General features: G+C 49.1%; 1 protein-coding gene across 1 annotated transcript; it reads left to right on the top strand.

The window, feature by feature from the left end:
- The first annotated feature begins 1,017 nt into the window (after positions 1 to 1,017).
- On the top strand, positions 1,018 to 21,728 carry BTNL9 (butyrophilin like 9). The gene is made up of 11 exons (XM_050795152.1): positions 1,018 to 1,387; positions 6,324 to 6,455; positions 8,208 to 8,552; positions 10,343 to 10,624; positions 13,614 to 13,733; positions 13,912 to 13,944; positions 14,656 to 14,676; positions 15,870 to 15,890; positions 16,124 to 16,150; positions 18,511 to 18,537; positions 19,404 to 21,728. Exons 2-11 carry the CDS (start codon positions 6,347 to 6,349, stop codon positions 20,027 to 20,029), a joined length of 1,611 nt encoding a protein of 536 aa, XP_050651109.1. The 5' UTR covers positions 1,018 to 1,387; positions 6,324 to 6,346; the 3' UTR covers positions 20,030 to 21,728.
- The last annotated feature ends 992 nt before the right edge of the window (positions 21,729 to 22,720 follow it).

Raw genomic sequence — 22,720 nt, 5'->3', positions numbered from 1 at the left:
CAGAAAAATTTAAAATACATATGCATTCATTTACTCCAAGAAAAGTAACAGGCAAGGCAAGGGTTAAAAAGAAAACAAGTTTTCCTCTGCCTAGCAAGCTCACTTCAAGGACAGATAAGATAATGCTGTCCAGAAAACCAAGGCCAAAGGAATGGGCTCCAGACACCCCCCGCCCCACTTCCAGAGCAAGGGTAAAGGAAAAAGAAAGAAAGGCAAATTCTTTTACTGTTACTCTTTCCTCAGGCTTCTTCAGCGTGATCGTGTTTTACGAATGTCTGTATTTAGTCAGTTCTTGTTTTTCTTTCAATGCAGCTACAAGGCCACCGGCTATGCAAGGCCACAAGTTATGCTGTGCTATAGATTATGTGACCTATCATATGATTAACTGCTTTTGTTTTGTTTATCGTAAGTCCACTTACAAACACCCCACCCTGTCTTTGTTTAGGGCTCAGCTTTTTGGACGTGAGTCCACTGAGCCGGTGTGTACCTAAAATAAACAATCCTCCTGATTTTCACATCCGTCTCTCTGGTCCTCAGTTTACCACAATATTGCATGTGTTTGAGCGGCTCGTGCCTCAGCTCTGGCCTGTTCCCTGGAGGGGATGTCAATGTGGGCTGCAGCTGGGTGGCTAGTGCCTCAGTCCACTTATGCCCAAGTCGCACCATGGCCTACAGTAAGATGGGGTGGGCTGGGGTGGGGTAGTGCTTGCTGCTTCTTTCTTGAGCTCTGCTCCACTGGAGAAATCCCAGTCCAGCACCCCCTGCATTTCCAAGCTGCACGCGAACAGGTTTTGCAGGCTGCACTAACAGCAATGCCCCCAGGAGTTACTCCTTACTGACCTCGCCCTGAGGAGAAGGTTATGGTGGGTTAAAAACTGGGCATCAGCCCCTTCCTCATGCTTAGTTAGTGGAGATTGCAGTCGACTCTCTTTCACGTTCGGAGACTGCCCCCCTGCCTCCCAGGAGTCCCAGCTTCACCAGCACAAAGACCCTGCACCCAGCTGGAGCCTTTTCTCCCCACTTTGAGCCTCTGCAGCTGTCACTCTCTACAAAGCTCTCAGATACCTTTCCCCTCCTTCTGTGACCCTGGAGAGATATTTTACATGAGAATTCAAGATTTTTCTCAGAGACAGGATGTGACGACTTCCTTGTTTTGTTCTATCCACCTTGGTTTTCATAGCAAAGGGCAGAGCAAACAGCATATATCTCTGGGAGGAAGATGGATAAATAATTCTCACACATGTCCTGGCCTCTGGAGCTCAGCTGCCAGTCCTGGAATCTTAGCATCTAGGACCAAGACACTTCACAGCGATCATCACCCTTTGCAGAGGAGGTGAGATCACCGGGACTCATCTGCCATTGCAGACCTTTTGCTGCTACCTGACAGGTAAGTGGCTCATTCTCAACAGCTGCCTACACCTCCACTTTTCAGAAACGGCAATCAGAAAATGAAGGTGGGAGGCTTTGGGAGGACGTACAATTAGTGGCAGCATTTTATTATACGAGCTTGGCTGCAGCATGGGATGTTCCGAGTGTGGCCAAGAGGAGATGTTGGCGCCCGTTTAGGTAGGCCCCATCTCAGGAGGCAGGATCCTGATACATCCCATTGCCCCTCACCAGATGAAAAGGATTTCAAGCCTCATGGCAGTTCCCTTCTTGGGGCAGTCCATCTTCCGTAGAGACTAAGAGGGCGGATAATCCTCCTGTGGACCTGTTGAAATCGAACCAGTGCAGGCAGTGGGCACTGGCTGGGGTCTGCCGGGGGCAAGGGCATTGCAGGGGTGCCAGGGAGGCCAGTGGGAGAGGACCAAGGCCCCACTGACACCTGGGGACTTGCAGCTGGGGGAGTGGAGGATAGGAGACAGGCAAAATTCACCAGTTCCACAGCTTACAGAAGTAGCAAAGCAAAGACTATACTTTCAGGGATAATTTCTATACTTTATTACTAGAGAAGTTTTCCGCTCTGGGACCCCATAGTCGCCTCACACACATGCAGGGCAAAAAATGCCTCCTGTGTTTGGGAGAGCAAGTGACATGGCATTTATTAACAAAAATGGATTTTCCTGCTGGGTTTCATAATGTGCTCACGTAAGTGTTAAACGTAGTCTTAAAATTATGTTAGGGAAATCCCCAAGGTTTTGCTCCACCCCCATGGAGACCCTGGGACCGCTCAGGGCAACACCAGCAGTTGCACAGCAGGCAAGGCAGTTCTGTGGGAGGACGTGGCCTTTGGACACTGCCAGGTTCGGAGATGTCCTTGGGAGATTTACCTTTTTGTCAGGAAGACAGTGTTAAGTTCAGGCAAATAATTATATGTGTGGACAGAATCTGAAATACAGCAGTATAGTAAGAGTGAGAGATTGTGAATGTGTAATGCAAACGGAAAAGCAGGTTTTATTTTGTTAAGTTGTTCACTAGGGAATCAGCTGAGGTTCCTTCTAATGCTCTTTTTCTCCAATCTTGCTTTGCTGAAAGTTGCAGAAAAGGATGTGTGTAGAGAAAAATGGGACACTTCAGGGTGGATCGGAGGACATCAATCCATAGTGATTCACATGAGTTTGTCAGGTGGAAGCAGTGATTTTTAAGAGTCACTGAATAAAAACAAACATTCCTAAGTGTATTAGGGAGATGCCGTTTATTTGTGAATCAAAAAGCTTTTTTCTCAGTCTCTTAATTATGGTTTTCATGTAATAAGAATGATTTATATTTTTAGTGAAAAGTTGTTTTCCTTTCAAACACAGACCTTTTAAAAAGACTTAGCTTGAGTAAGTACCTTTCATTCGACGCTTTTCTTGTGCCTAATCTTAGGAAATCCAGAATAGTACTCGACAGAAATTATGTTTTCAACTTGCCTTTGATATCTGTCCCACTGCATTTTGCTTTAAAATTCTTCATTTAACAATAAATTATCTGAAAAAATAACAGTAGCAAAGCAAAAACTACTCATCTGTAAAGACAGACTCAAGACTGAGGGACTGGAAATCAAAATAACGTCAGAGTTGTTTAGGAATTGCAGGTGCAGGAGGAGAGAACAGGAATGGGGTGGGCTGGGGGGGCAGTGAGAGAGCAAGAAGAAAAAAATAAAAAGAGAAGGAGAAGAAAGAAATGGGCTTTTGCTGGGTGCAGGCGGTGACATTTCCCAGGACACTTATTTCTCCCTGTGCCTTCCGGAGGGAGCAGCCCGAGGCTCCTGGGAGGACGAGGAGCAGGTGCGCGCCAGCAGAGCTCAGCTGCAGCTGGAGGATCCCTTGGCGGTCCTCACGCACACCGAGTTTCCATCTTCCCCAAATATCTGACGCGTCCAGTCGCTTACCCCTTCCCCAGGCAAAACCTCACCAGGAACAGAACCTGAAATCAATTTACACTGTAATCAAAATAGCAGAGAGTGCAAAGTGTTTCCTTCAAGGAGGGGACTTGAACTTCAACTACGGATTGAACACCCTCGATCCTTAGCTGGAGAGTGAGGTCAGAAAGGGCGGACTCGCGGCAGCAGACGGGGAGGAGGGTGCTGTTCAGTAGTCGCTGATTTTTTCCTTCAGGAACTTGCCAGACCATCTGTCTCTGACTCAAGGCTTTCAAGATGATACCCTTGAGTGTTGGGAGCCAAGGGACCAGGTACATGTCCCTCCTGGCTGAGAAGATGCTCTTGACAAAGTCTTAGGGAGACCCTAGTTTTCAGTTGTTTTATCTGGCAGTGGGATTTTAAAGTTTTTATTCATTAGTTGGTTGGTTGGTTGGTTGGTGGCTGGTTTTGTGGCTGGCACCCTGGGAGCCGGTCGCTGCTTCAGTGCCTCTGTGTGATGGCAGGTTAGGGTGAGTGTTTGGTCTGTGGCCAGCTGGTTCCTCAGACGTCATGTTTTGGGTAACAGGAGTGACTGAAGGGTGTACCCAGACACATGACACAGCTGGTGAGGAATCTGAATTCGAGAAGCGCAGAGCAAGGCTCTGGAACAGGACGGGGGGGTGGAACCCCCTCCACCACTCACCCACTGTGGGCCGGAGCAAGTCACTCAGCTTCCGGGCCTCCGTTTCCTCAGCTATAATTTGGACCTATTAGTAATAATAATAATACAAATACTAATAACACTTGAGGTATAGATAAGTGCCTGATAGGAAGTACCCAGTGCATGTTTGTTTTTATTACTGTGAGCACGTGTGTGTGTGTGTGTGTGTGTGTGTCTGTCTGTCTACAATCCTCCTCCTCTGAGGCATCCATGATGGAAATCACACGGGTGTCTCACAACAGAGAACGGAGGTCCCTCTAGCACTCCCACGGTTCTGGAACATCCTGCCCCAATCCCCTGTCCCTGGGAGGTGGCAGCCTGCCCCCAGCCCAGGCAATTAGAACGAGTGTTCCTTCTGCGAGGAGGCCAGCTGTGGGACCTGTCTCGCGCCCCATTACCACCTTATGAGGGGACCTGTGTCACAACCTAACACAACCTCGACTAATTCCCCAGAACCCAGCCCACCCAGATGGATGCACAAACACACTCTGAGCCCCGCTTGGTTTTGGAAGGCACTAGTTGGACACTGACATGCCCCTCCTGGCTTTGCTGTCATGGGGCTCTAACCTGTGTCTAGAATCCAGAAGAAAAGACTGAAGCATACAGGAAAAGAGAAGGGAACAGAAGAGAGGGTGAGAAGGTGCACAACCAGTGTAGACCCCTTTGCTAGAACCCTTCCTTGCAGCTTCCCCACCTCTCACAGAGACGCTTCCACCAGTAGCCGCAGAGGGTGAGAGTCCGGACTGTCCAGCCAGAGCCTGGACCCTGCCCAAGGCCTCTCCCATGTCATTGTGTGAATCGGATTCCAATAACTGAGAGCTGTCAACATGGCCCCGATCCAGGGGACCTCCTGTCCTTGAGACCTTCTTGAAACACACCTGGAGCTGTCCCAAACTGTCCTCTGTTTGTCCCCTCAATTTCAGCTCTAGGAGACAGGGCCATCAGCCCATGAGCCTCACGGGCCACCCCTCTTCCCTTGTATTCCTGCCTACCCGGGTCCCTCTCAGCCTAAGGGTCCCTGGGAAGCCTCCACCACCTCATTAACTCACCCTGCACACCCCTCTGATCCTTCGGCCACTGCACGGCCAGCAGCTTTGAGAGTCCATCCTTCACACCTGCTGGTGGCGTTGCTGACAGCGTGGCCCGTGTCCTGCGGCCACAGGACACCAGAAACACCTGCCATGCCAAGGTCTCAGAAGAAAAGCCAAGCCGTGGGGGCAGACGGGGAGACAGAGAGGGCTGGACAGAGGAGCCCACCGCGGCCTTCCCCAGCAAGGGCACTGTGATGCAGTGAAAGACAAGGGGTGCAGTCCCAGGATGAAGACAGTGTGGACGTTTGCAAGGCAGAGGGGAAGGGGGGTGCTGACTTTGATTTCAAGAGCTCCCAGCAACCCGTGGGAGTGGGCACTGGTCTCTTCCATGGTTCAGGCAGAGATTTAGGTCCAGCCAATTAAAAATCTGCCTAAAATCTTGCACAACTAAATGCAAGAGAAATATGGAGAGTTTTGTGTGTCTCCAGACTCACTGACTGCAACACACTCGCTGGGCTTGAGTCATTAGTGGCGCCCAAGGGAGCAGAGCATCAGGAGTGAGGGGGCAGCCCTTGTCTGGGCTGGGTCTGTGCCTCCTGGGTCACAGATGAGGAAGGGGTGGCTAGATGGGATGACTCCATCACTGTGGCCCCGAAGATGCTCTCGACAGAGACAGTTACCAGCTGGCCTCCTGAAGGCACAACTCAAGGTCCCAGGCCTGGAGGAAAGTGTCCCAGGATGTCGTTGGGGCTGGCAGGCAGCCACGCGCATGCACTCCACTTCTGAGAGAGCAGAACTCTGGGTTTGTTCCTGTGTTTTGTGGACCCAATGTTCCGGACCAAAGGGAAGTGGGTCGAAGGTTGGGTTGGTGGCGGTGAGGCAGGGAGAACGAAAATGCATCTGAGATCTTCAGAGACTGCCCTTTGTTCGAGCAAAGTCACTAAGCCCAGAAAAGTGGGGGGGCACTGAGCCCCTACACATTGTGTGACTCTGTTCCTGGCTCTAAACAATAAGCAGCACAGAAGCTGCTTCCTCTGGGACCCTTCAGCCTTGTCCCCTTGCAGCTCTGTGAACCTGAGCAAGGCCAGGGATGCCATTAACAGTGTCCCCTGGAAAAATTAGAAGCAGCTCTCACATCCAGCTAAAGAAGTCAAGCACTGAGGCTTGTCAGGAATTTGAGAGCAAAACAAAAATAACTGAGGTCACAACTGACTTCGGGTCTGATGGAGTGAGTTCCAGCTCCCCCCACCTCTGCACGTCGCTCCAGCATCCCTTTGTCCCTCTCCAGGTGGCCCCCACTGCTGAAGAGAGATGGTGGATTTCCCAGTCTCCCTGGACTCCTTGAATCCAGCATCTCTGACCAGAAGTCTAGTCTTCCTCATGCACCTCCTCCTCCTTCAGCCTGGGGAGCTGAACTCAGGTATTGTGTGTGATCTGTAGCCCAGCCAGCCAGGACATGAACGCCACCCCTCCTGCCAGGTGCTCCCCAGGGATAAGATCTTAGAACAGTACCAGGGCATGCCAGATGCTAAAATACAAAAAGGACTTCAATCCTGGTTGTTAAAGAAACACCACCCCTGGGCATTATCCAGCCTGCAGTGTTCCTCCACTATCTCTCCAGCTCCCACCGCCTCTTGCACACTTCCCAGCACTCCGAAATCCACGGGCATAGCAGGGAGCCGAGCAAGAGGGTGCCAGGGAACTCATCGGCCTGTGTTTGTGCTGAACCCATTGATACACGTTTTTAACTTTACCCCTTGCAAAGCTTCTCTCATGACAGATGTAGCCAACAGAGGGTGTAAACTAATAATTCAAAGGTGATTTCCTAATTTCCTGGGCTGGAAACCAGGAATACTGGGGTGACCGCGGCATAGCCCGGGTCTTCAGCAGTCTGTAGTCAAGGGAGGGGTGTGGATGTGGCATAAATGGCTGTCCATTTATGTGACCATGGCTGAGAGAAAGAGAGAGAGAGAGAGAGGAGAGAGAGAGAGAGAGAGACTTTGGGAGCACAGCTAAGAGTAATGATTTGTTCCCGGAAAGCTGAGGAAAGCCATAGAGAGGGAATATAGTTTGAGCAGAGGCTTGCAGGATGCACATTCTCCAGGAAGATGACAGGTAGGGGATAAGCTGAGGCAGGGTGTGCCCAGGGAAACAGCCAGACATCGGTGTGTGGAGGGACAGCCGGAGAGAACCTGGAGAGGGAAACTTGTCGGAAGGGTATTGGATATTCACCCAGCCGCCAATGAGGAGCCTCAAATAGTGTGAACAAAGCAAGGTCCCTCCATTTCCTGTGGGCCAAGTGCAGGACAGGGGGGTCCATGACGGGAGAGCTTCGGGATGCTTTCAGCTGAACTTGGAAAGAAAGGAGAGGAGAGGTACAGAGGCCAGAGAGAAGAGTGAGTGCCTGTGGGGCGGCAGGGATCCGTGCATGCGGAAGACCAGCGCAGGAGCAGCAACTCTCATGGGAACTGCAGACAACAGACCAGACCAGAGGGAGCAGAGAGGCCCCATGAAGAAGCCTTCAAAGAGGAGGGTGATCAAATGAAAGAGCCCAAGAAATAAGTCTCAACAGAAGGATTTGGTTGACCTTTTGATAAGAAAACCTGTGGAGCAGGGAACCCTCGTAGATGATTTTTGATACCTTTATAGAACCTGTACATGTGAATTATTTTTTAAACTCAGAAAATCAGGCAAGCAAAAATAAGAAAATATATATTTCTCCTCATGCAGAAATTACCATCATCAGCAATTTGGTGTCTCCTTTCAGATATTTTTCTCTGCACATTTATGCAAATATATATGTTTTTTACTTAAGATAATGTTGTACAGATTATTTTGAAACTTGCTTTTTTGATCAAAGATTCCATTTCACTTCATGCTTTTGTCATATTTACATAATTGTCCACAAAATAACATTTGTACCTGGTTGGATGAAACCGGTTACCAGCTCAGCACCACAAATCTGGTTGTGATGTCACCTGTGTGTTTAATTGTGCACTCACGTTTTTTCGTAAAAATTACTTGTTCAAGGATCGGGGCCAGTTGTCCTGCAGAGGATCTTACCTTTCTTGTTTGCATGGCTTGCTGTAGATTCCTCAGTTATAAAGGGGTGTGATAACTTTTTTTTAATTGGATGAGGGTTGCTTTTGCCTGTTCTGACTTGTCATCCTAGAGGTCAAGGTGCTAGGCCCCGAGTATCCCGTCCTGGCCCTCGTCAGGGAGGAGGTGGAGTTCCCGTGCCACCTATGGCCACAGCTGGATGCCCAGCACATGGAGATCCGCTGGTTCCGGAGCCACACCTCAGACGTGGTGCACCTGTACCAGGAGCAGCAGGAGCTCCCTGGCAGGCAGATGGAGGCGTTCCGGAACAGGACCAAGTTGGTCAAGGACTACATCGCCTACGGCAGTGTGATCCTGCAGCTTCACAGCATCGTCCCCTCCGACGAGGGCACATATGGCTGCCGCTTCCTCTCCAACAACTTCTCTGGCGAAGCTCTCTGGGAACTGGAGGTAGCAGGTGCGTGGACTGACCTAACGCCCTGCAGGGGAGAGGGAGATGCAAGTGCTTTGCCCGAGTAGAGGTAGAGTCACAGAGAATGGAAGAATGTTGGTAATTTTTAAAAAACATAAAAGCTGATGGATAGGTCCATTCTCAAATGAACAAACAAAACAAACAGTTCACCAAAACATACACAAACAGCCCTTAAACATATGAAAAGGCTAGGCACAGTGGCTCAAGCCTTAAGCTCAGGCTTAATCCCAACACTTTGGGAGACCGAGGCAAGCAGGTCACTCGAGCCCCAGAGTTCGAGACCAGCCCGGGCAACAAAGGGAGACCCCATCTCTTAGCCAGGTGTGGTGGTGCATGCCTGTAGTCCCAGCTACTCAGGGGGGCGAGGTGGAAGGATCTGGGGGCAGTGAGCTTCACTTGCCACTGCACTCCAGCCTGGGCGACAACTGTGTCTCAAAAAATATATATATATAATATATCATGTATTTATTTATATATAATATATCATATTATATATTATATATTTATAAATTATAAAATTTATAAATATATAAAATATTAAAATGTTATATGTTATATATAATACATTATGAGTAACAAAGTTACTCATAGGGAGAGAAAGGCAAATCAAAGCTACGTCAAAATGCAATTTATTTTTAACTGTCAGACTAACAAAATTTCAAAAGCTCTTCCACGTGCTGTTGATGGAGCTATGGAGAAGCAAGCTCTCTTGTACCATGTTAGTGGAATTCAAGGTTGGAAAGCTCCAGGACAGGGGAATTTGGTAATACTTAAGAGGACTAGCTGTGTGTCTACCCTCTGACACAGCAATCCCACCTCCAGGAACTTACGCCACCTCCGACACCTCCAATATGAAAAAGCATATGTATGAGTTTAATCTTTGTAAAGCTTTTTAAAAACAATTGCAAAATAGTGGAAACCACCTAAATGTCCAAGTATAAAAGCTGAGTATGCTCTATCCACCCAATGGAGTAATCTACATTATGTATTATGCATCTGAAACAATGATAAGGTGGTCTCTGAATGGATGCAGAGTGATTTCTAGTATTGTTAAGAGAGAAAATTAAAATGCAAGGTTCAATAATACATACTTGCATGCGTAAGAAAGAAGGAGAAACATTGCCAAAAGGAACATAGGAAGGATAAACAAGAAATTAATGAAATTGGTTACCTAGGGTGAGGTGTGATGACATGGAAAGGATGGAGTTTTTTTCCTGATATACATTTCTATACAGCATTGGCATTTAAACCACATTAATGTTTTGCATACTCAAAATATAATGCTAGTTCCACAAGGATGGAGAGATAAAGGAGTGTGTATGACGCAGGCACTGGAGCTCTGGAGGGATTCAAGAAAAAGAGAAGAGTCACAACTCGAATGTATTAGAATTTAGGGTGGTGCTATTCTTCATTCTAGGAAACGGGCCCTTACCTGATATGATTAAATGCCAGGAGCCCTTCCCCACCCAATGACCCCCTTCCCATTTCCAAATGTCCCTGAGGGGTATTATTGTCCCCACATGCTACCACTGATTTAGAGTCATTTCCAGCATTTCCAAATGTCCCTCAGGGGTATCACTGTCCCCACATGCTACCACTAATTTAGACTGTCATTTCCAGTCCATGGGTGGGGAGCTGCAAGCCCACACATGTCTTAATAGCAGCCACACTTCATGATGCTTTATGGTGACTACAAATGGTGAACAGTGGCATGAACTTTAGACGTGATTTCTCGGAAGGACCCTGATCTTTCCCACTCTTCCTGCCTCCGCCAGGGCTGGGCTCAGACCCTCACCTCTCCCTTGAGGGCTTCAAGGAAGGAGGCATTCAACTGAGGCTGAGATCCAGTGGCTGGTACCCCAAGCCTAAGGCTCAGTGGAGAGACCACCAGGGACAGTGCCTGTCTCCAGAGTTTGAAGCCATCGTCTGGGATGCCCAGGGCCTGTTCAGTCTGGAAACATCTGTGGTTGTCCGAGAGGGAGCCTTCAGCAATGTGTCCCTCTCCATCCAGAATCTCCTCTTGAACCAGAAGAAAGAGTTCGTGGTCCAGATAGCAGGTCAGTGGTTGTCAGCTCACACCCGTCTTCCTAGTCCTCACGTCTACATACACATTGGCCCAAAGGCAGTCTATAAAGACACAATGGTATTGCGCCTGTCTGCGTATAGGGTGTGTTGGCCTTGACACCTGAAAAGTCAGTAACCTGGATATTAGGAACACACTAAGAACACTGCTGAGACCCCAAACCGTCAATGAGGGAGGCCCCAGAGAGCCCACCTTTCTGTGCCTAAGGCCATACACTAAAACCCAAAACTCTACTCGTCAGAGGCCATCATGGGAGCCAATAGATTCGTCATGCTATCTCCCAAACAGTATTTATTGAGTTTCCGCAATGTGACCCCAGTCCCTGCCCTCAGGTCCCCATGCCAGTGGGAGATACAGACAATAAGCAAAAGAAGTGCATCCTGTCACATCACGTTAGAAGGTGGTAGGTGCAGCCGAGCGCAGTGGCTCACACCTATAATCCCAGCACTTTGGGAGGTCAAGGTGGGTGGATCACGAGGTCAGGAGTTCAAGACCAGCCTGGCCAAGATGGTGAAACCCCATCTCTCTACTGAAAATACAAAAATTAGCCGGGCGTGGTGGGCAGGCGCCTGTAATCCCAGCTACTTGGGAGGCTGAAGCAGGAAAATCGCTTGAACCTGAGGGGCAGAGGTTGCAGTGAGCCGAGATCTGGGCGACAGAGTGAGACTCTGTCTCAAAAAAAAAAAAAAAAAAAAAAAAAAAAGAAGGTGGTAGGTGCTGTAGAGAAAAATGAAGCAGGCCAAAAGTAGTGGGGACTTACACTTAGTGAGAGAAAGGCAAATCAAAGCTATGTTAAATGCAATTTTTTTAACTGTCAGACGCAAAATTTCAAAAGCTCTTCCACGGGCGGGCTGTTGATGGAGCTACGGAGAAGCAAGCTCTCTTGTACCATGTTACTGGAATTCAAAGTTGGAAAGCCCCATAACAGGGGAATTTGGTAATACTTAAGAGGACTAGCTGTGTGTCTACCCTCTTACAGATAAGGCACATCCGAGAAGTGGGTGTTTAGGCAGCGAGCTGAAGGCAGGGTCATGGTTAAAGTCTTATTACGAGGCAGCCACCAAAAGGTTTCAAGTTCATGGTTCTAATTGTTTTACATTTTCAGGACAAACCCAATCTATGGGCCATTTTTCACAGAGTCCAAATCAATAGCTATTTTATTATAACAGAAAAGAAATCTCACCCTTTGATATAGTCGGTCAGATACAAGCCAATGCATACATGTTCTCTAGATAAATGATAACTTGTCTGCAAGTAGGAGGACTTGGCAAACCACTTATCACACACGGTTCTAAATCTCCTGGGAACTGGGATGGCCATCTGTGTGAGCCAACTGTCTTTAACCAAAGGAAAAACAAAGCATGTGATATGTCTACGGCAAGCCTGTAGTTACGAGTTGGAGCCATGCAGCTAAGCTAAACTCCCATGAGACAGGGATCTCCATGGCAGTGCTCTCCCTTTTATGTTTGCATTTCAAATACGCCGCCCTTAGGAAAAATATTCTTGGGTTGTAAAGAAAGAATTGATACATTTTCTAAGGAAAATGAACTAAGAGAGGGGAAGAGGAAAGTGTCTCTCTTTTTGCACCAGGAAAAACCCAATATTTTCTTTGTAGCTTTTAATATAAATCTTAATTTATATTATTTATATTTATTATGAAACTTAAGTTTATATACAAATTTTTAGATGGGTAAATGTTTGCATGCACGGACCCCTTTACAGAGGGCATGATTCACATGGATACCTTTGGGAAGGTGGTGGGAAGGGCAAAGCCAGGGGCCTGAGAGGGAAACAGCCAGGAAGCCAGAGGGTCGAGGCGGAGGGTCACAGGTCAGAGAGACAGTCGGCCCTGAGCCCGTGCTCTTGACCCCAGGCGATTGCTTCACACACCATCTGTTGTGAGGACCAATCCATTGTGACCCAGTGTTCTTGTACCATACAATAAAAACGCACTGCTAGAAAAACAAAATTAAAAGCCAAAGCCCATTAATGTCACTTATAAGCCAGACACAAAAGAACAAATGCTGTCTGATTCCGCTGATGTGGGATTACCTGGAGAAGTCAAGTCCACAGGGGTGGAGAGAGTATATGGAGGGCGCCAGGGGCTGGGGGGTGGAAGAGGAACTACTGTTTAATAAGTACAGAGGTTCAGTTTTGAAAGATGAAGAAACTTCCGGAGATGGGCGGTGGGGATGGTTGCACGACATGGTGAATACAATCACGCCCCTGAACTGTACACTTAAAAACGGTTAAGATGGGAAATGCTCCGTATATTTTACTACAATAAAAAATATATATTTTTTAAAGATCTGAGATCAAAGCACCATTTTCTAATAATTAGACGACACAGAAAGTTACTCTGTTAAACTGCCACAGCGTTTGTGAAAGGCCAATGTGTTCTGCGCTGGCTGGTGCTGTGGGCGCTGCCCCCGGCCTGGTCCGGCCTCGGGGCGGGTCCCGCCTGGGGAGCCAGGAGGGAGGTGGGAGCTGCCAGGCCACGCGCGCGTGGTTTCGTTCTCACTGCTTCCAAAAGCGCGGTAGGAACCGAGGTAGAAGCCGAATGTCTGCAAACAAGCAGGAGACGAGCTGTGGACTAGACAGCGCGGGCGCAGAGCGGGAGCTCCTTGGACGTCCAGCGCCTGCCAAGCCCCGGGACCCTCCCGCGTGGGGCAAGAGTGGGAAGAAGCGGAGCGAGGGCAGCGCGTGGCCGCAGAAGCCGCGAGCGGGGCTGGGGCGCCGGTTCCCTCCCGCACACGCTGCAGCTCGCCCCGGCCCGTCCGCGGATCGCGCTCGGCTCCCACCTCCACGCGCGTTTCACCCGCGGCTGCCCCACGCGCGTTTCACCCGCGGCTGCCGGCCGAAGGTCCCTCGGGAGGTTTTCCGGCGCGCAGCGGGCAGGCCGGGCTTGCGTCTGGGTGTTCAGTGGCGCCTGAATCGAGACCGCCCCGGGGGGTGTTTTCCAGGCGTGTTTTCTCCCGGAGCCCCTCCGTGGAAGGGCGCTTTGGTCGGGGCCCTGGCGGCGCTGCTGGCGGTCCTCGCGGCGCTGGCGCTGGGCTTCCTCCGGCGGCGGCGGCGATGCCAAGGTACCGGCGCGGGGCCGCCCGCCCAGCGGGCTGTGCTGGGGGCAGTGGGGCTGGGAGGGGCGTCCGGTCCTAGACCCCGGGCCACGGGGGCGCCTCCTCCCAGGACGCGGCGCGGGAATGGGGCCTGGAAAGAGCTGGGGACGCACACTCAGCCTCACCCCTCCCGTTTTCCCTTCAGAAAAGCTGAAGAAGGAGGCGGAGAAGAGAGAAGGTGAGCGGGGACCGGGCGCTCTGCACCCACCTCCCGAAGTGCCCGCCCGCAGTGCAGTAAATCAAAGGCTCTGGACCCCATGACGAGGGTTTGTTCCAGCGCAAGGTGTCAGGGCGGCCCCCGGGAACGGCGATCAGCGCCCTCGGTGGGGAAAGGGAAGATTGTTCATACGGGCAAAAGCGGAGGTGCTGAACGGTTGCATCTTCCACGCAGAGGTTAGTGTACGGTGCCAGGGTTGATTGGCTGCTGTTGATTACACCCTCGGAGCTCGCTTAACATTGCACCGTACAGAGGTGCCAGCGTCATTGCGTCCAGGTTTTCATGAAGCTCAGGGAGTCGGGCTGATGGGTGACACCTCAGCACGAGGTCAGGAAGCAGCGGTCAGGCACCAGAGCAAACAAATAGCCGTGGTATGTGAGGCAGTGTCCAGGGCTTAACGCTTCCCCTGGGCATAGTAAATTTGGAAGGCTCCGACCTCTATTTTCACACTAGCACCTTCCTATGGAGAAGGGGAGCCAAGCATGGGCACTTCCCCATCCCCTGCCTGGAGCCTCACTGTCCAGCCCAGCCTGGGCCCCCAGACCACCGGGGGTGGAAGTGCCACATCGGAGGTGTGGCCTCAGTGTTCATCCACCTGTTCTGTCTGCTTCATTCCCCAACCTGAGAGTCTTTCTTCTTTTTTTTTTTTTTTTTTTCTCTCTCTCTCTCTAGGGAAACTCACTGCAGAGCTGGGTAAGTTCTGGGTGCGGGGCCACAGTGCTGCCTGTCAGCCAGTGGGGTGGACCCCTGTGCCTCTGCAGTGGGAGGAGAGGCTCCCTTTGGACAGAGTCGGCTGGCAACTGTCTAATTCTAGACCATCCCTGTGAGCCTCCACCTCTTCTCTTGCTAAGGGGCTGAAAGGGTGGCTGCCTGCCACTGTCCAGCTGCCTGAGACCCTCCGGACAGACCCTGCCAGCTCCTCCCCTGCAAATTAGACAATTCAGTTAAAATTCCGTCATAAAACGTTTACTGTCTCTGGTTCATCTTCCTAAAATATCCTTCTTTTTTTAATGCAAATGGCACTAGGAAGGGTGACACCTTTAATTTGCACCAAAATGGGAATAATTTCTCAGATTCACTTTTCTCCCCAGAGGGACTCAGAAACGTAAAACTGTGGAATGTGTCTCTGCAGAGAGGAAGAGAGAGTGAACCCAAGGGAGGGGGAATGGAGGAAAAGGCCATCGTGGTGTTGGGGTTGGGGTGCGATTCAGATGAAACTGTAAGGTTGGGGAAGCTTGTCTTGACGTCTACCTAGTCCTTCAAGGGGAATGAAAAAAAAATAGCCCTAATAAGTCGTTAACACTATAGTATGAATTGTAAGTCATAACGCTATAGTACGAATGCCTCTACCAGAAGTATTTACCTTTGAAAGAGCTTGACACTGGGTGGACAGATCAAAGGAATGCATTTTTAGTAGCAAAATGTTGGCGTCCTTGGTATTTGGTCAGGGGAAATAATTGGGTGTGATGTCCTTCCAGTCCTTTAAATAATGTACCCAGTAAGTGACCCTGAGGCTCACATAGGCTGCGCTCATTGCCTGGACTTACGTAGGAGCTCTGCCCCCAGGAAGCTTGTGATTTCAGACAGAATGAACAACCTGAACCCTGGGAAGAGGCATGTCAGTACTAAGATCTGGTTCCCCTTCTAGGCCCTGTGCAGATTTCTACCTTTGAGCTAAGATAGGATGAGGCATAAGAGTCCTGCAGGTGGGACTCCTTTTTGAGGGCAATGAAGGGGCAAAGATGAAGCTGCAGGAAAAAAAAAAAAAAAAAATGAGGCTATGATTAGCAATGGCTTAAGACTGAGGAAGCTCTTCCCAGTGGCCTCTTGGGAAGATGGTTCCACCATCTGCAGGCTGATGTTTTCTTTGTGTGTTCTGCCTGCAGAGAAGCTTCAGAAAGAGCTTGGTAAGTGACCCCTCTTAGAACTATTTCTCTTTATTCATCATTTTGCATCTGGCTCCCGATATATCTTCTCATCTCCCAACCAGGTATGATGCCCAGGCAGGACCCCTGCTGGTGGTGTGGGTGGCGGGAGAGAGGGGAGGGGAGGGGACGCGGTGGGTGCAAGATGTGATGTGTGAGCGGGGAAGCTTGGGGTCCTGATGTGCTAATTTCCTGCTTTTCCTTGCTTGCTTCAGACTGGAGACGGGCCGAAGGCCAGGCTGGTGAGTGGAATCCGTCTCTCTCTGACTCTTCCTCATTTATGTCTGAGCACCCCGGTCCAACTCACCCTGATGAACCTATCGGGCTTCATTCTGGTTGCATTCCGCGGCCTCACACAGCATGTGTTAATCTATGTCACTGGGTAGAGGTTATACTCCGTCCTGAGGACTAAGTGTGCTGCAAACCACTAGTTCCAATCCTGGTTACATATCAGAGTTACCTTGACTCCTGGTGCCCATCCTCCAAGACAGACTCATGGTTCTGGCATGAGTGTGTTGCTGTGCATGTAAATACTTCTCTGTATACCTTCCTCTATCCACCCATAATACAGATAGTCTGATGTATATAGTTTGTATATATTCTTGCAAAATGTGAATATCGATTTATGCATATGCATCTTAGTTCATGTAAGTGACATTTATGGTTCCGTGCTGTTCCTTGCTTTTCTCATGCTCACCATGCTTTAATATCCATCGCTGCCACTCATGTGTATTCAGTCTGTTTTTCCTCCTTACCACAGAGTGTCATTTTAGCCAGCCACCCTCCTGGGGAAGGTATCCAGGCTGCCTCTAACTCCACAACAACACTGAATGCATAGTCTCAAACGCGTTGCCTTACGGCCCTGTGTGGAGATCTCTCTGGGGTCTATAACTAGGAGGGGGATTGCTGGCCCATGGTGGGTGTGTCCCATGGGGTAAGGGGATACTGGGATACCCTGAAGGCAGCGTCATCATCCTGCCACCAGCCATGCAGGGACATTCCATGTGCCCACATCTCATGTGAGCCAGCTTTCTAAGTTTGCCAGTCAATGGGGATAAGTGATGGCTCATGGTTCTTTAGGTTTGCACACCTGTGAATGCTGAGAAGATTGAGCATCTCCATATATGCTAGTTAGTTCGGGAGCTTCCTCTACTGAAAACTGCCAGTTCGTATCATTGACCCATTTTTCTTTTGGGATTGCTGTCTTTTATTATTAACAGGAATATTATATGTCTCTGTGTGTGTGTGTGTGTGTGTGAGAGAGAGAGAGAGAGAGAGAGAGAGAGAGAGAGATTAATCCTTTGTGGGTAAACATTGTGAATTCCTTCTGTTGTGCCATCTGCCATTAGCTGTGTCCATAGTTCCCCTTACTGAAAAGGAATTATTAATTTTGATAAAATGTAATCCATCACCTTTTTACCTACCTTATGGTTTGTGTTTTTGAAGTTTCATTGAAGAAAACCTTCCTCACATTTAGGTCACAAAGATATTCTCTTACACTTTCTTCTATTTCTTTTTCTTTATGTAACTACAAAAACCTTTCTACTATCTTTATATTTGCATCTTTAATCCATCTAAAATTTGCCATTTTATGAGGTGTTGGGTGAGAATCCTGTGATTTTTTTCCATATAGTGGGTTGGGCTTACCAACGCCATTTACTCCACCATTCCAGGGTCGCCACTGATGTGGGGATCCACCTTTGATGCACATTGGATTCCTGTCTCTATATGAGTTTGTCCAGTGGCCACCTATTACATCATTGTTTTTACTGCTATGGCTTTTGTAGTATCTGGAAGTACAAGTTTTCCTTCTCCATTTCCGATTCCTTTTTTAAAGTGAATGAACTTTTTTTAAAATATAAACTTTAGGATAAATTCATAAATCTCCCCAAAAAATCCAAAAAGGAGTTTTACATAGGATTGCTTTGAACTTACAGATAAACTTAGGGAAAATCAACATCTTTGTAGAATTGAGATATTCCACACAAGAGCTATTGTGTTTAAGGCTTCACCAGTTATCCTGACACAAAACTGGGGCAACAAAGCCTTGCTGTAAATATCTGGAACTCTGAGAATGTCTTGTGTTGCTTTTGCTTTTGTGACTTGGGGATATCTTTGTTGCAAAACAAAACAAGATAAAACACAACAGAAATCCACTCAGATTGATTCACATTAAGAATGGAGGCATGTCACGAAAAGACAGAACATCTGGAGGGCATCTTCGGGATCTGTCAGGCTCAGCTGGTCCTCCTGGGCACAGCCTGGCCAGTCAGAGTCTGAGGCTCCACGTCTGTGTCTCAGGGCATCCAGGCTGCCTATAGAGTCTCTTCACTTACATGCTCCATTCTCCTGCTTTTTTCAGCAGAATTTCAGCCTGCATGTAGCTCTGGTATCAATGACACAGGCCTCTACTGGATCTAAAATTTCTCAGGAAAATACATGGTGAACCCCAAGACCAGTCTGAATTCAAGCCCATTGTCATGGTGGGAATGGGTTCATTCTCGCTGCATGCATCCCTCATGCATCTGGAGCCTTTGCTAAGGTTCCAGAGTTACTGACTGAGATTTCTGACCTTTTTTTCTCCTTCTCTGTTTGGTTTCAGAGTGGAGAGCAGCCCAAAAATATGCAGGTAACTGAAGCCAGGAAACTGATTTGTGTTTTGGGTTGGCTGGATCTTAAACAGAAGGGAGGTGGAGAGATCTGAGATAGAGGTTGGGGCTTTCTGGGAGCCGAATATGGGGCCTGCACACACAGACACACACACACTTGCAAACACGCCACATGACACATATGCCTGCATGTGTAGGCACACACGCGTGGTTGCATGCACACGCATGTGCACACACACACGCACACGTGAGCTCCCAAACACGTCGCTCCTCGGGGTTACACTACGTTTGTTTCCATCTGGCTCGGGGCTATTTGCAGGCGAGAGTGCAGAGTTTATAAGGAACCTCCCGGATCCTCTGACAGAAGGGGTCCCCTAGGTTCCCATCTGTCAGATGGGATGGGGTGTTGAAATGTGGGGCACTGCACTAGATGAGCTCAAAGGTCCTTTTAAAATCCTTTTTAAAACTTTCTGAAGGACTGGATGTAAAAAAAAAAAAAAAAAAAATCCAAAAACTTCTGTAAAATGACGCTCAGTGCTCTCCTGATTATGTCAAGGTCACACGGGGTGGTGCCACCAGCAGGAACTAGAACCCGCCCATAGGTCCTTCCCCTTGACCGGGACGTGGCTCCCTTCCCGCCAGCCTGCTTCCTTGTTATCTCTGGTATGGAGTTCAAGCAAGGGCAGGATTCCTTGTCACTATCAAACACGCAGGAGGGACTTACAACATGTCACTTCAGTCCCGGGGAGGGGGTTTGCAGAGGCGAGGGTCGGAGTAAGGGGTTCATTTCACTGATTATTGCACCAAGAGAAACTAGAGGTTTGTCGGTCTCGGGGAGGAGACGGACCGGCCCAGACCGTCTTGGGCGCGCACTAACGCTGCGGAGTGGACGTGACTCTGGATGCGGCCTCCGCGCACCCCAGCCTGGAAGTGTCCGAGGATGGCAAGAGCGTGTCTTCCCGCCGGGCGCCGCCAGGCCCCGCGCCGAGCGACCCGCAGCGGTTCTCGGAGCAGACGTGCGCGCTGAGCCTGGAGCGGTTCTCCGCGGGCCGCCACTACTGGGAGGTGCACGTGGGCCGCCGCAGCCGCTGGTTCCTGGGCGCCTGCCTGGCCGCGGTGCCGCGCGCGGGGCCCGTGCGCCTGAGCCCGGCGACCGGCTACTGGGTGCTGGGGCTGTGGAACGGCTGCGAGTACTTCGTCCTGGCCCCGCACCGCGTGGCGCTCCCCCTGCGCGTGCCTCCGCGGCGCCTGGGCGTCTTCCTGGACTGCGAGGCGGGACAGCTGTCCTTCTTCAACGTGTCCGACGGCTCCCACATCTTCACCTTCCACGACACCTTCTCGGGCGCGCTGTGTGCCTACTTCAGGCCCCGGGCCCACGACGGCGGCGAACGTCCGGATCCCCTGACCATCTGCCCGCTGCGGGTGAGAGGGACGCGCGTCCCCGAAGAGAACGACAGTGACACGTGGCTGCAGCCCTACGAGCCCACGGACCCCGCGCCGGACTGGTGGTGAGGCGCCCTCGTGGCCGCAGGACTGGCCCGGGAGGCTCCCCGGATCCCAGGCCCGCGCTTTGCTCTCCTGCTCCGGCTGAAGTGAGCAGGTGCACCAGCCAAAATGTCAGCCAGGGGGACAAAGAGGGGGACCTTTGCCTACGTAGATGCGTATGTGTAATGCGATTTTCTTCAAGGAAAGGAGACACGTCCAAAACTCATATGCGGATTGTGGGGCTGAGCGAATGAGTACAAAGACATCCACGTCGCTGAGAGCCGGAGTTGCCTGCGGTGGGCGGTGGGAAAGAAGCCAGCGTGGAAGAAACACGGGAGAAAGCTTTGGTGACTGCATTAGAGGGATCAGTTAATTTGCATAGTTTTATATTTTTTGTATACGTTTGCTAGCTCTAAAAAAGTCCAGACGCAATGACACTTCGTAAGCAACGAGTTCACCTAAGTAAGGCTCAGATCCTAGTTTTAAATAGCATTTCCCATTAAAATGAAGTTGAAGAAACAGCTGCTTCTGGGGCTGGGGCAAAAATTTCAAGGTGAGCCTGGAGCATTGTGTGTGGTAAAGTAAAATAAGCGCTCAAAACGTGACGGCAACATGGCAAAAGGGTAGAGGAGCCAGGCTGAAGGGACCTCCCTGACCAATTGTGGGACAATTTGAACATCAGGATGAATAATGACAGGGGAGATGATAACACACTGAATAAAAACATAATCCTTGAGTTCATGCTGATACTCAAATTTCTTTTTAAAAAGAAGAAACAGGAAGGTTTCTTTTAGAGGTGAAGTCTAATTATTGGTGAGAGTCTTTTGGAGAACAGGGTATTTTCAGTCTCAAAGCAGTGACCTTATACACTACTTATAAATTTGAAAGGGGAAATTTACAAATGGAAATTTACTTTACAATGGAGACGTCTACCAGATCATCCAAGTGATTAAATTTAACACCATCAATGATGGCACCGAGGACATCATTAGTTTGACAATTGGGGAAAATGAAACACGAACAGGATATCACTGGAGAAGTGTTCTACACCCCCTACCCCCAAGAGAGTCTCTCTGTCGGCCAGGCCGGGGTGCAGCCTCAACCTCCTGGGCCCAAGTGATCCTCCCACCTCCGCACACAACACCATGCCCAGCTAATTTTAAATTTGTTATGGAGACGGGGTCTCACTTTGTTACCCAGGCTGGTCTCAAACTCCTCACTCAAGCAATCCTCCCACCTGGGCCTCCCCAAATGCTGGGTGTACAGGCATGGGCCACTGTGCCCAGCTTCATTTTCAGAGTGAGGCATTTGTATTATGGCTATGTAGGAGAATATTCTTGTTCTCAGCAAACATACTGAAGTTTTTAAGATATAAATTACCACAGTGTCTGCCACTGAATTTCCAGTGACTAAGTGGAAAAATATAAAACATATTAATATAAAGAAAGAGACAAGTCAAATGTAGCAAAATGACAACACTTGGTGAATCTAGGTGACTAGTCGACAGATATTCATTGTACTATCAATGCAGCTTTGCTGTGGGTTTGAAATTTTGCAAACTGAAAGAGCTGGGTGGCGGGGAGAAGGATACACCAAAAAGCTTAGTGATTACCTTTGGATGGGAAAATGGTTGGTAATTGTATTTTCTAAATGTCTTCTTTGTATTTTTTAACGTTCAATAATGTATATGTATCAGTTCTGTAATAAAGGGGAAGAAGCTGTTTTTTCTTTAAATATTCATCTTCAAAATCATTCATTTGAAAGGAACTATAATGAAACTGCTGGATGATCTCCTAGGGAATTGTTTCAGAGTCCAATTCAGAGGAGTAATGTTCTCCTCCCCTTCCCCTTATTCCAGGCAGAGCTTTCCTTGCCCATCTTGCTTGAGAAGGAGAATGAGGAAGGGAGACTAGTCGCAGCCAAGCTTTCTAACTGGTCTTTCCTCCTTCTTCCCTCTTTCCCTCTCCTTTTCTTTTCCTCTTAATGGGGACTGAGATTTCTACCAGGGCCTTCAGCACCGGGATGGGAATGGATGGGGCAGGGACACCTCTGGGAATGAGCTTTCGCCCCACAGGCCCAGGAGTTTGGTTACACACCAGAGGAGGGTGTACAAATAAAAAAATTCACGAAGTGTGCTGAGAGTCAGGTTTCTGTATCAGTGAAGGGAAATACGGAAATACAGAAAGGGGAAAGCAGAGGATGAGAGTAAGTCTAAGGTGGACTGGAATGAGAGGTATCAATGTGAACGCGTGGGCTTTACTGTATGTAGAGAGATGGAATGCACGCACATACGTGGACAGATACATAGATGTGTGTGCATGCAGCTCGTTCCCAGCTCTGTCTTGTTTGAAGGCTTAGCAACAACAACACCCCAGTACCGATGGGTACACCAAGACCCAGAACTTAGTTTTTAGTACTATTTTCAGCAAAAGGAATGAAGTCTCCTTGGAGAAATGGTTGAGTCCAAGGCTAGGGCAGGGAAAATACAAGAAGAGCCTACAATATCCTACAACAGAAAATACTAAAGTAGATTGGACAGAAGAGCCAAGTCAAATGGATTTCGACGTCAGTATGGATTTTGAACCCCTGAATAAAATAGGAATCCATAAGTATTTCCCCACTGATACACACACATACATACATACATACATACATACATACATACATACACACACAAATTCATGGAGAGAAGAGAAAGCTCTGCCCTACAATAGGAGT

This window comes from Macaca thibetana, chromosome 6, assembly GCF_024542745.1.
Source record: "Macaca thibetana thibetana isolate TM-01 chromosome 6, ASM2454274v1, whole genome shotgun sequence".
Classification (NCBI taxonomy): domain Eukaryota; kingdom Metazoa; phylum Chordata; class Mammalia; order Primates; family Cercopithecidae; genus Macaca; species Macaca thibetana.
Note: the sequence above shows the minus strand (reverse complement) of the source record. Positions and strands in the feature narration are given on the sequence as shown.

Coding starts and splice junctions, on each gene's coding strand:
- BTNL9 (XM_050795152.1), top strand. CDS start 6,347: ATGGTGGATTTCCCAGTCTCCCTGGACTCCTTGAATCCAGCATCTCTG. Junction 6,456..8,207: donor GCCTGGGGAGCTGAACTCAG/GTATTGTGTGTG, acceptor TTGTCATCCTAG/AGGTCAAGGTGCTAGGCCCC. Junction 15,891..16,123: donor GAAGCTTCAGAAAGAGCTTG/GTAAGTGACCCC, acceptor TGCTTGCTTCAG/ACTGGAGACGGGCCGAAGGC.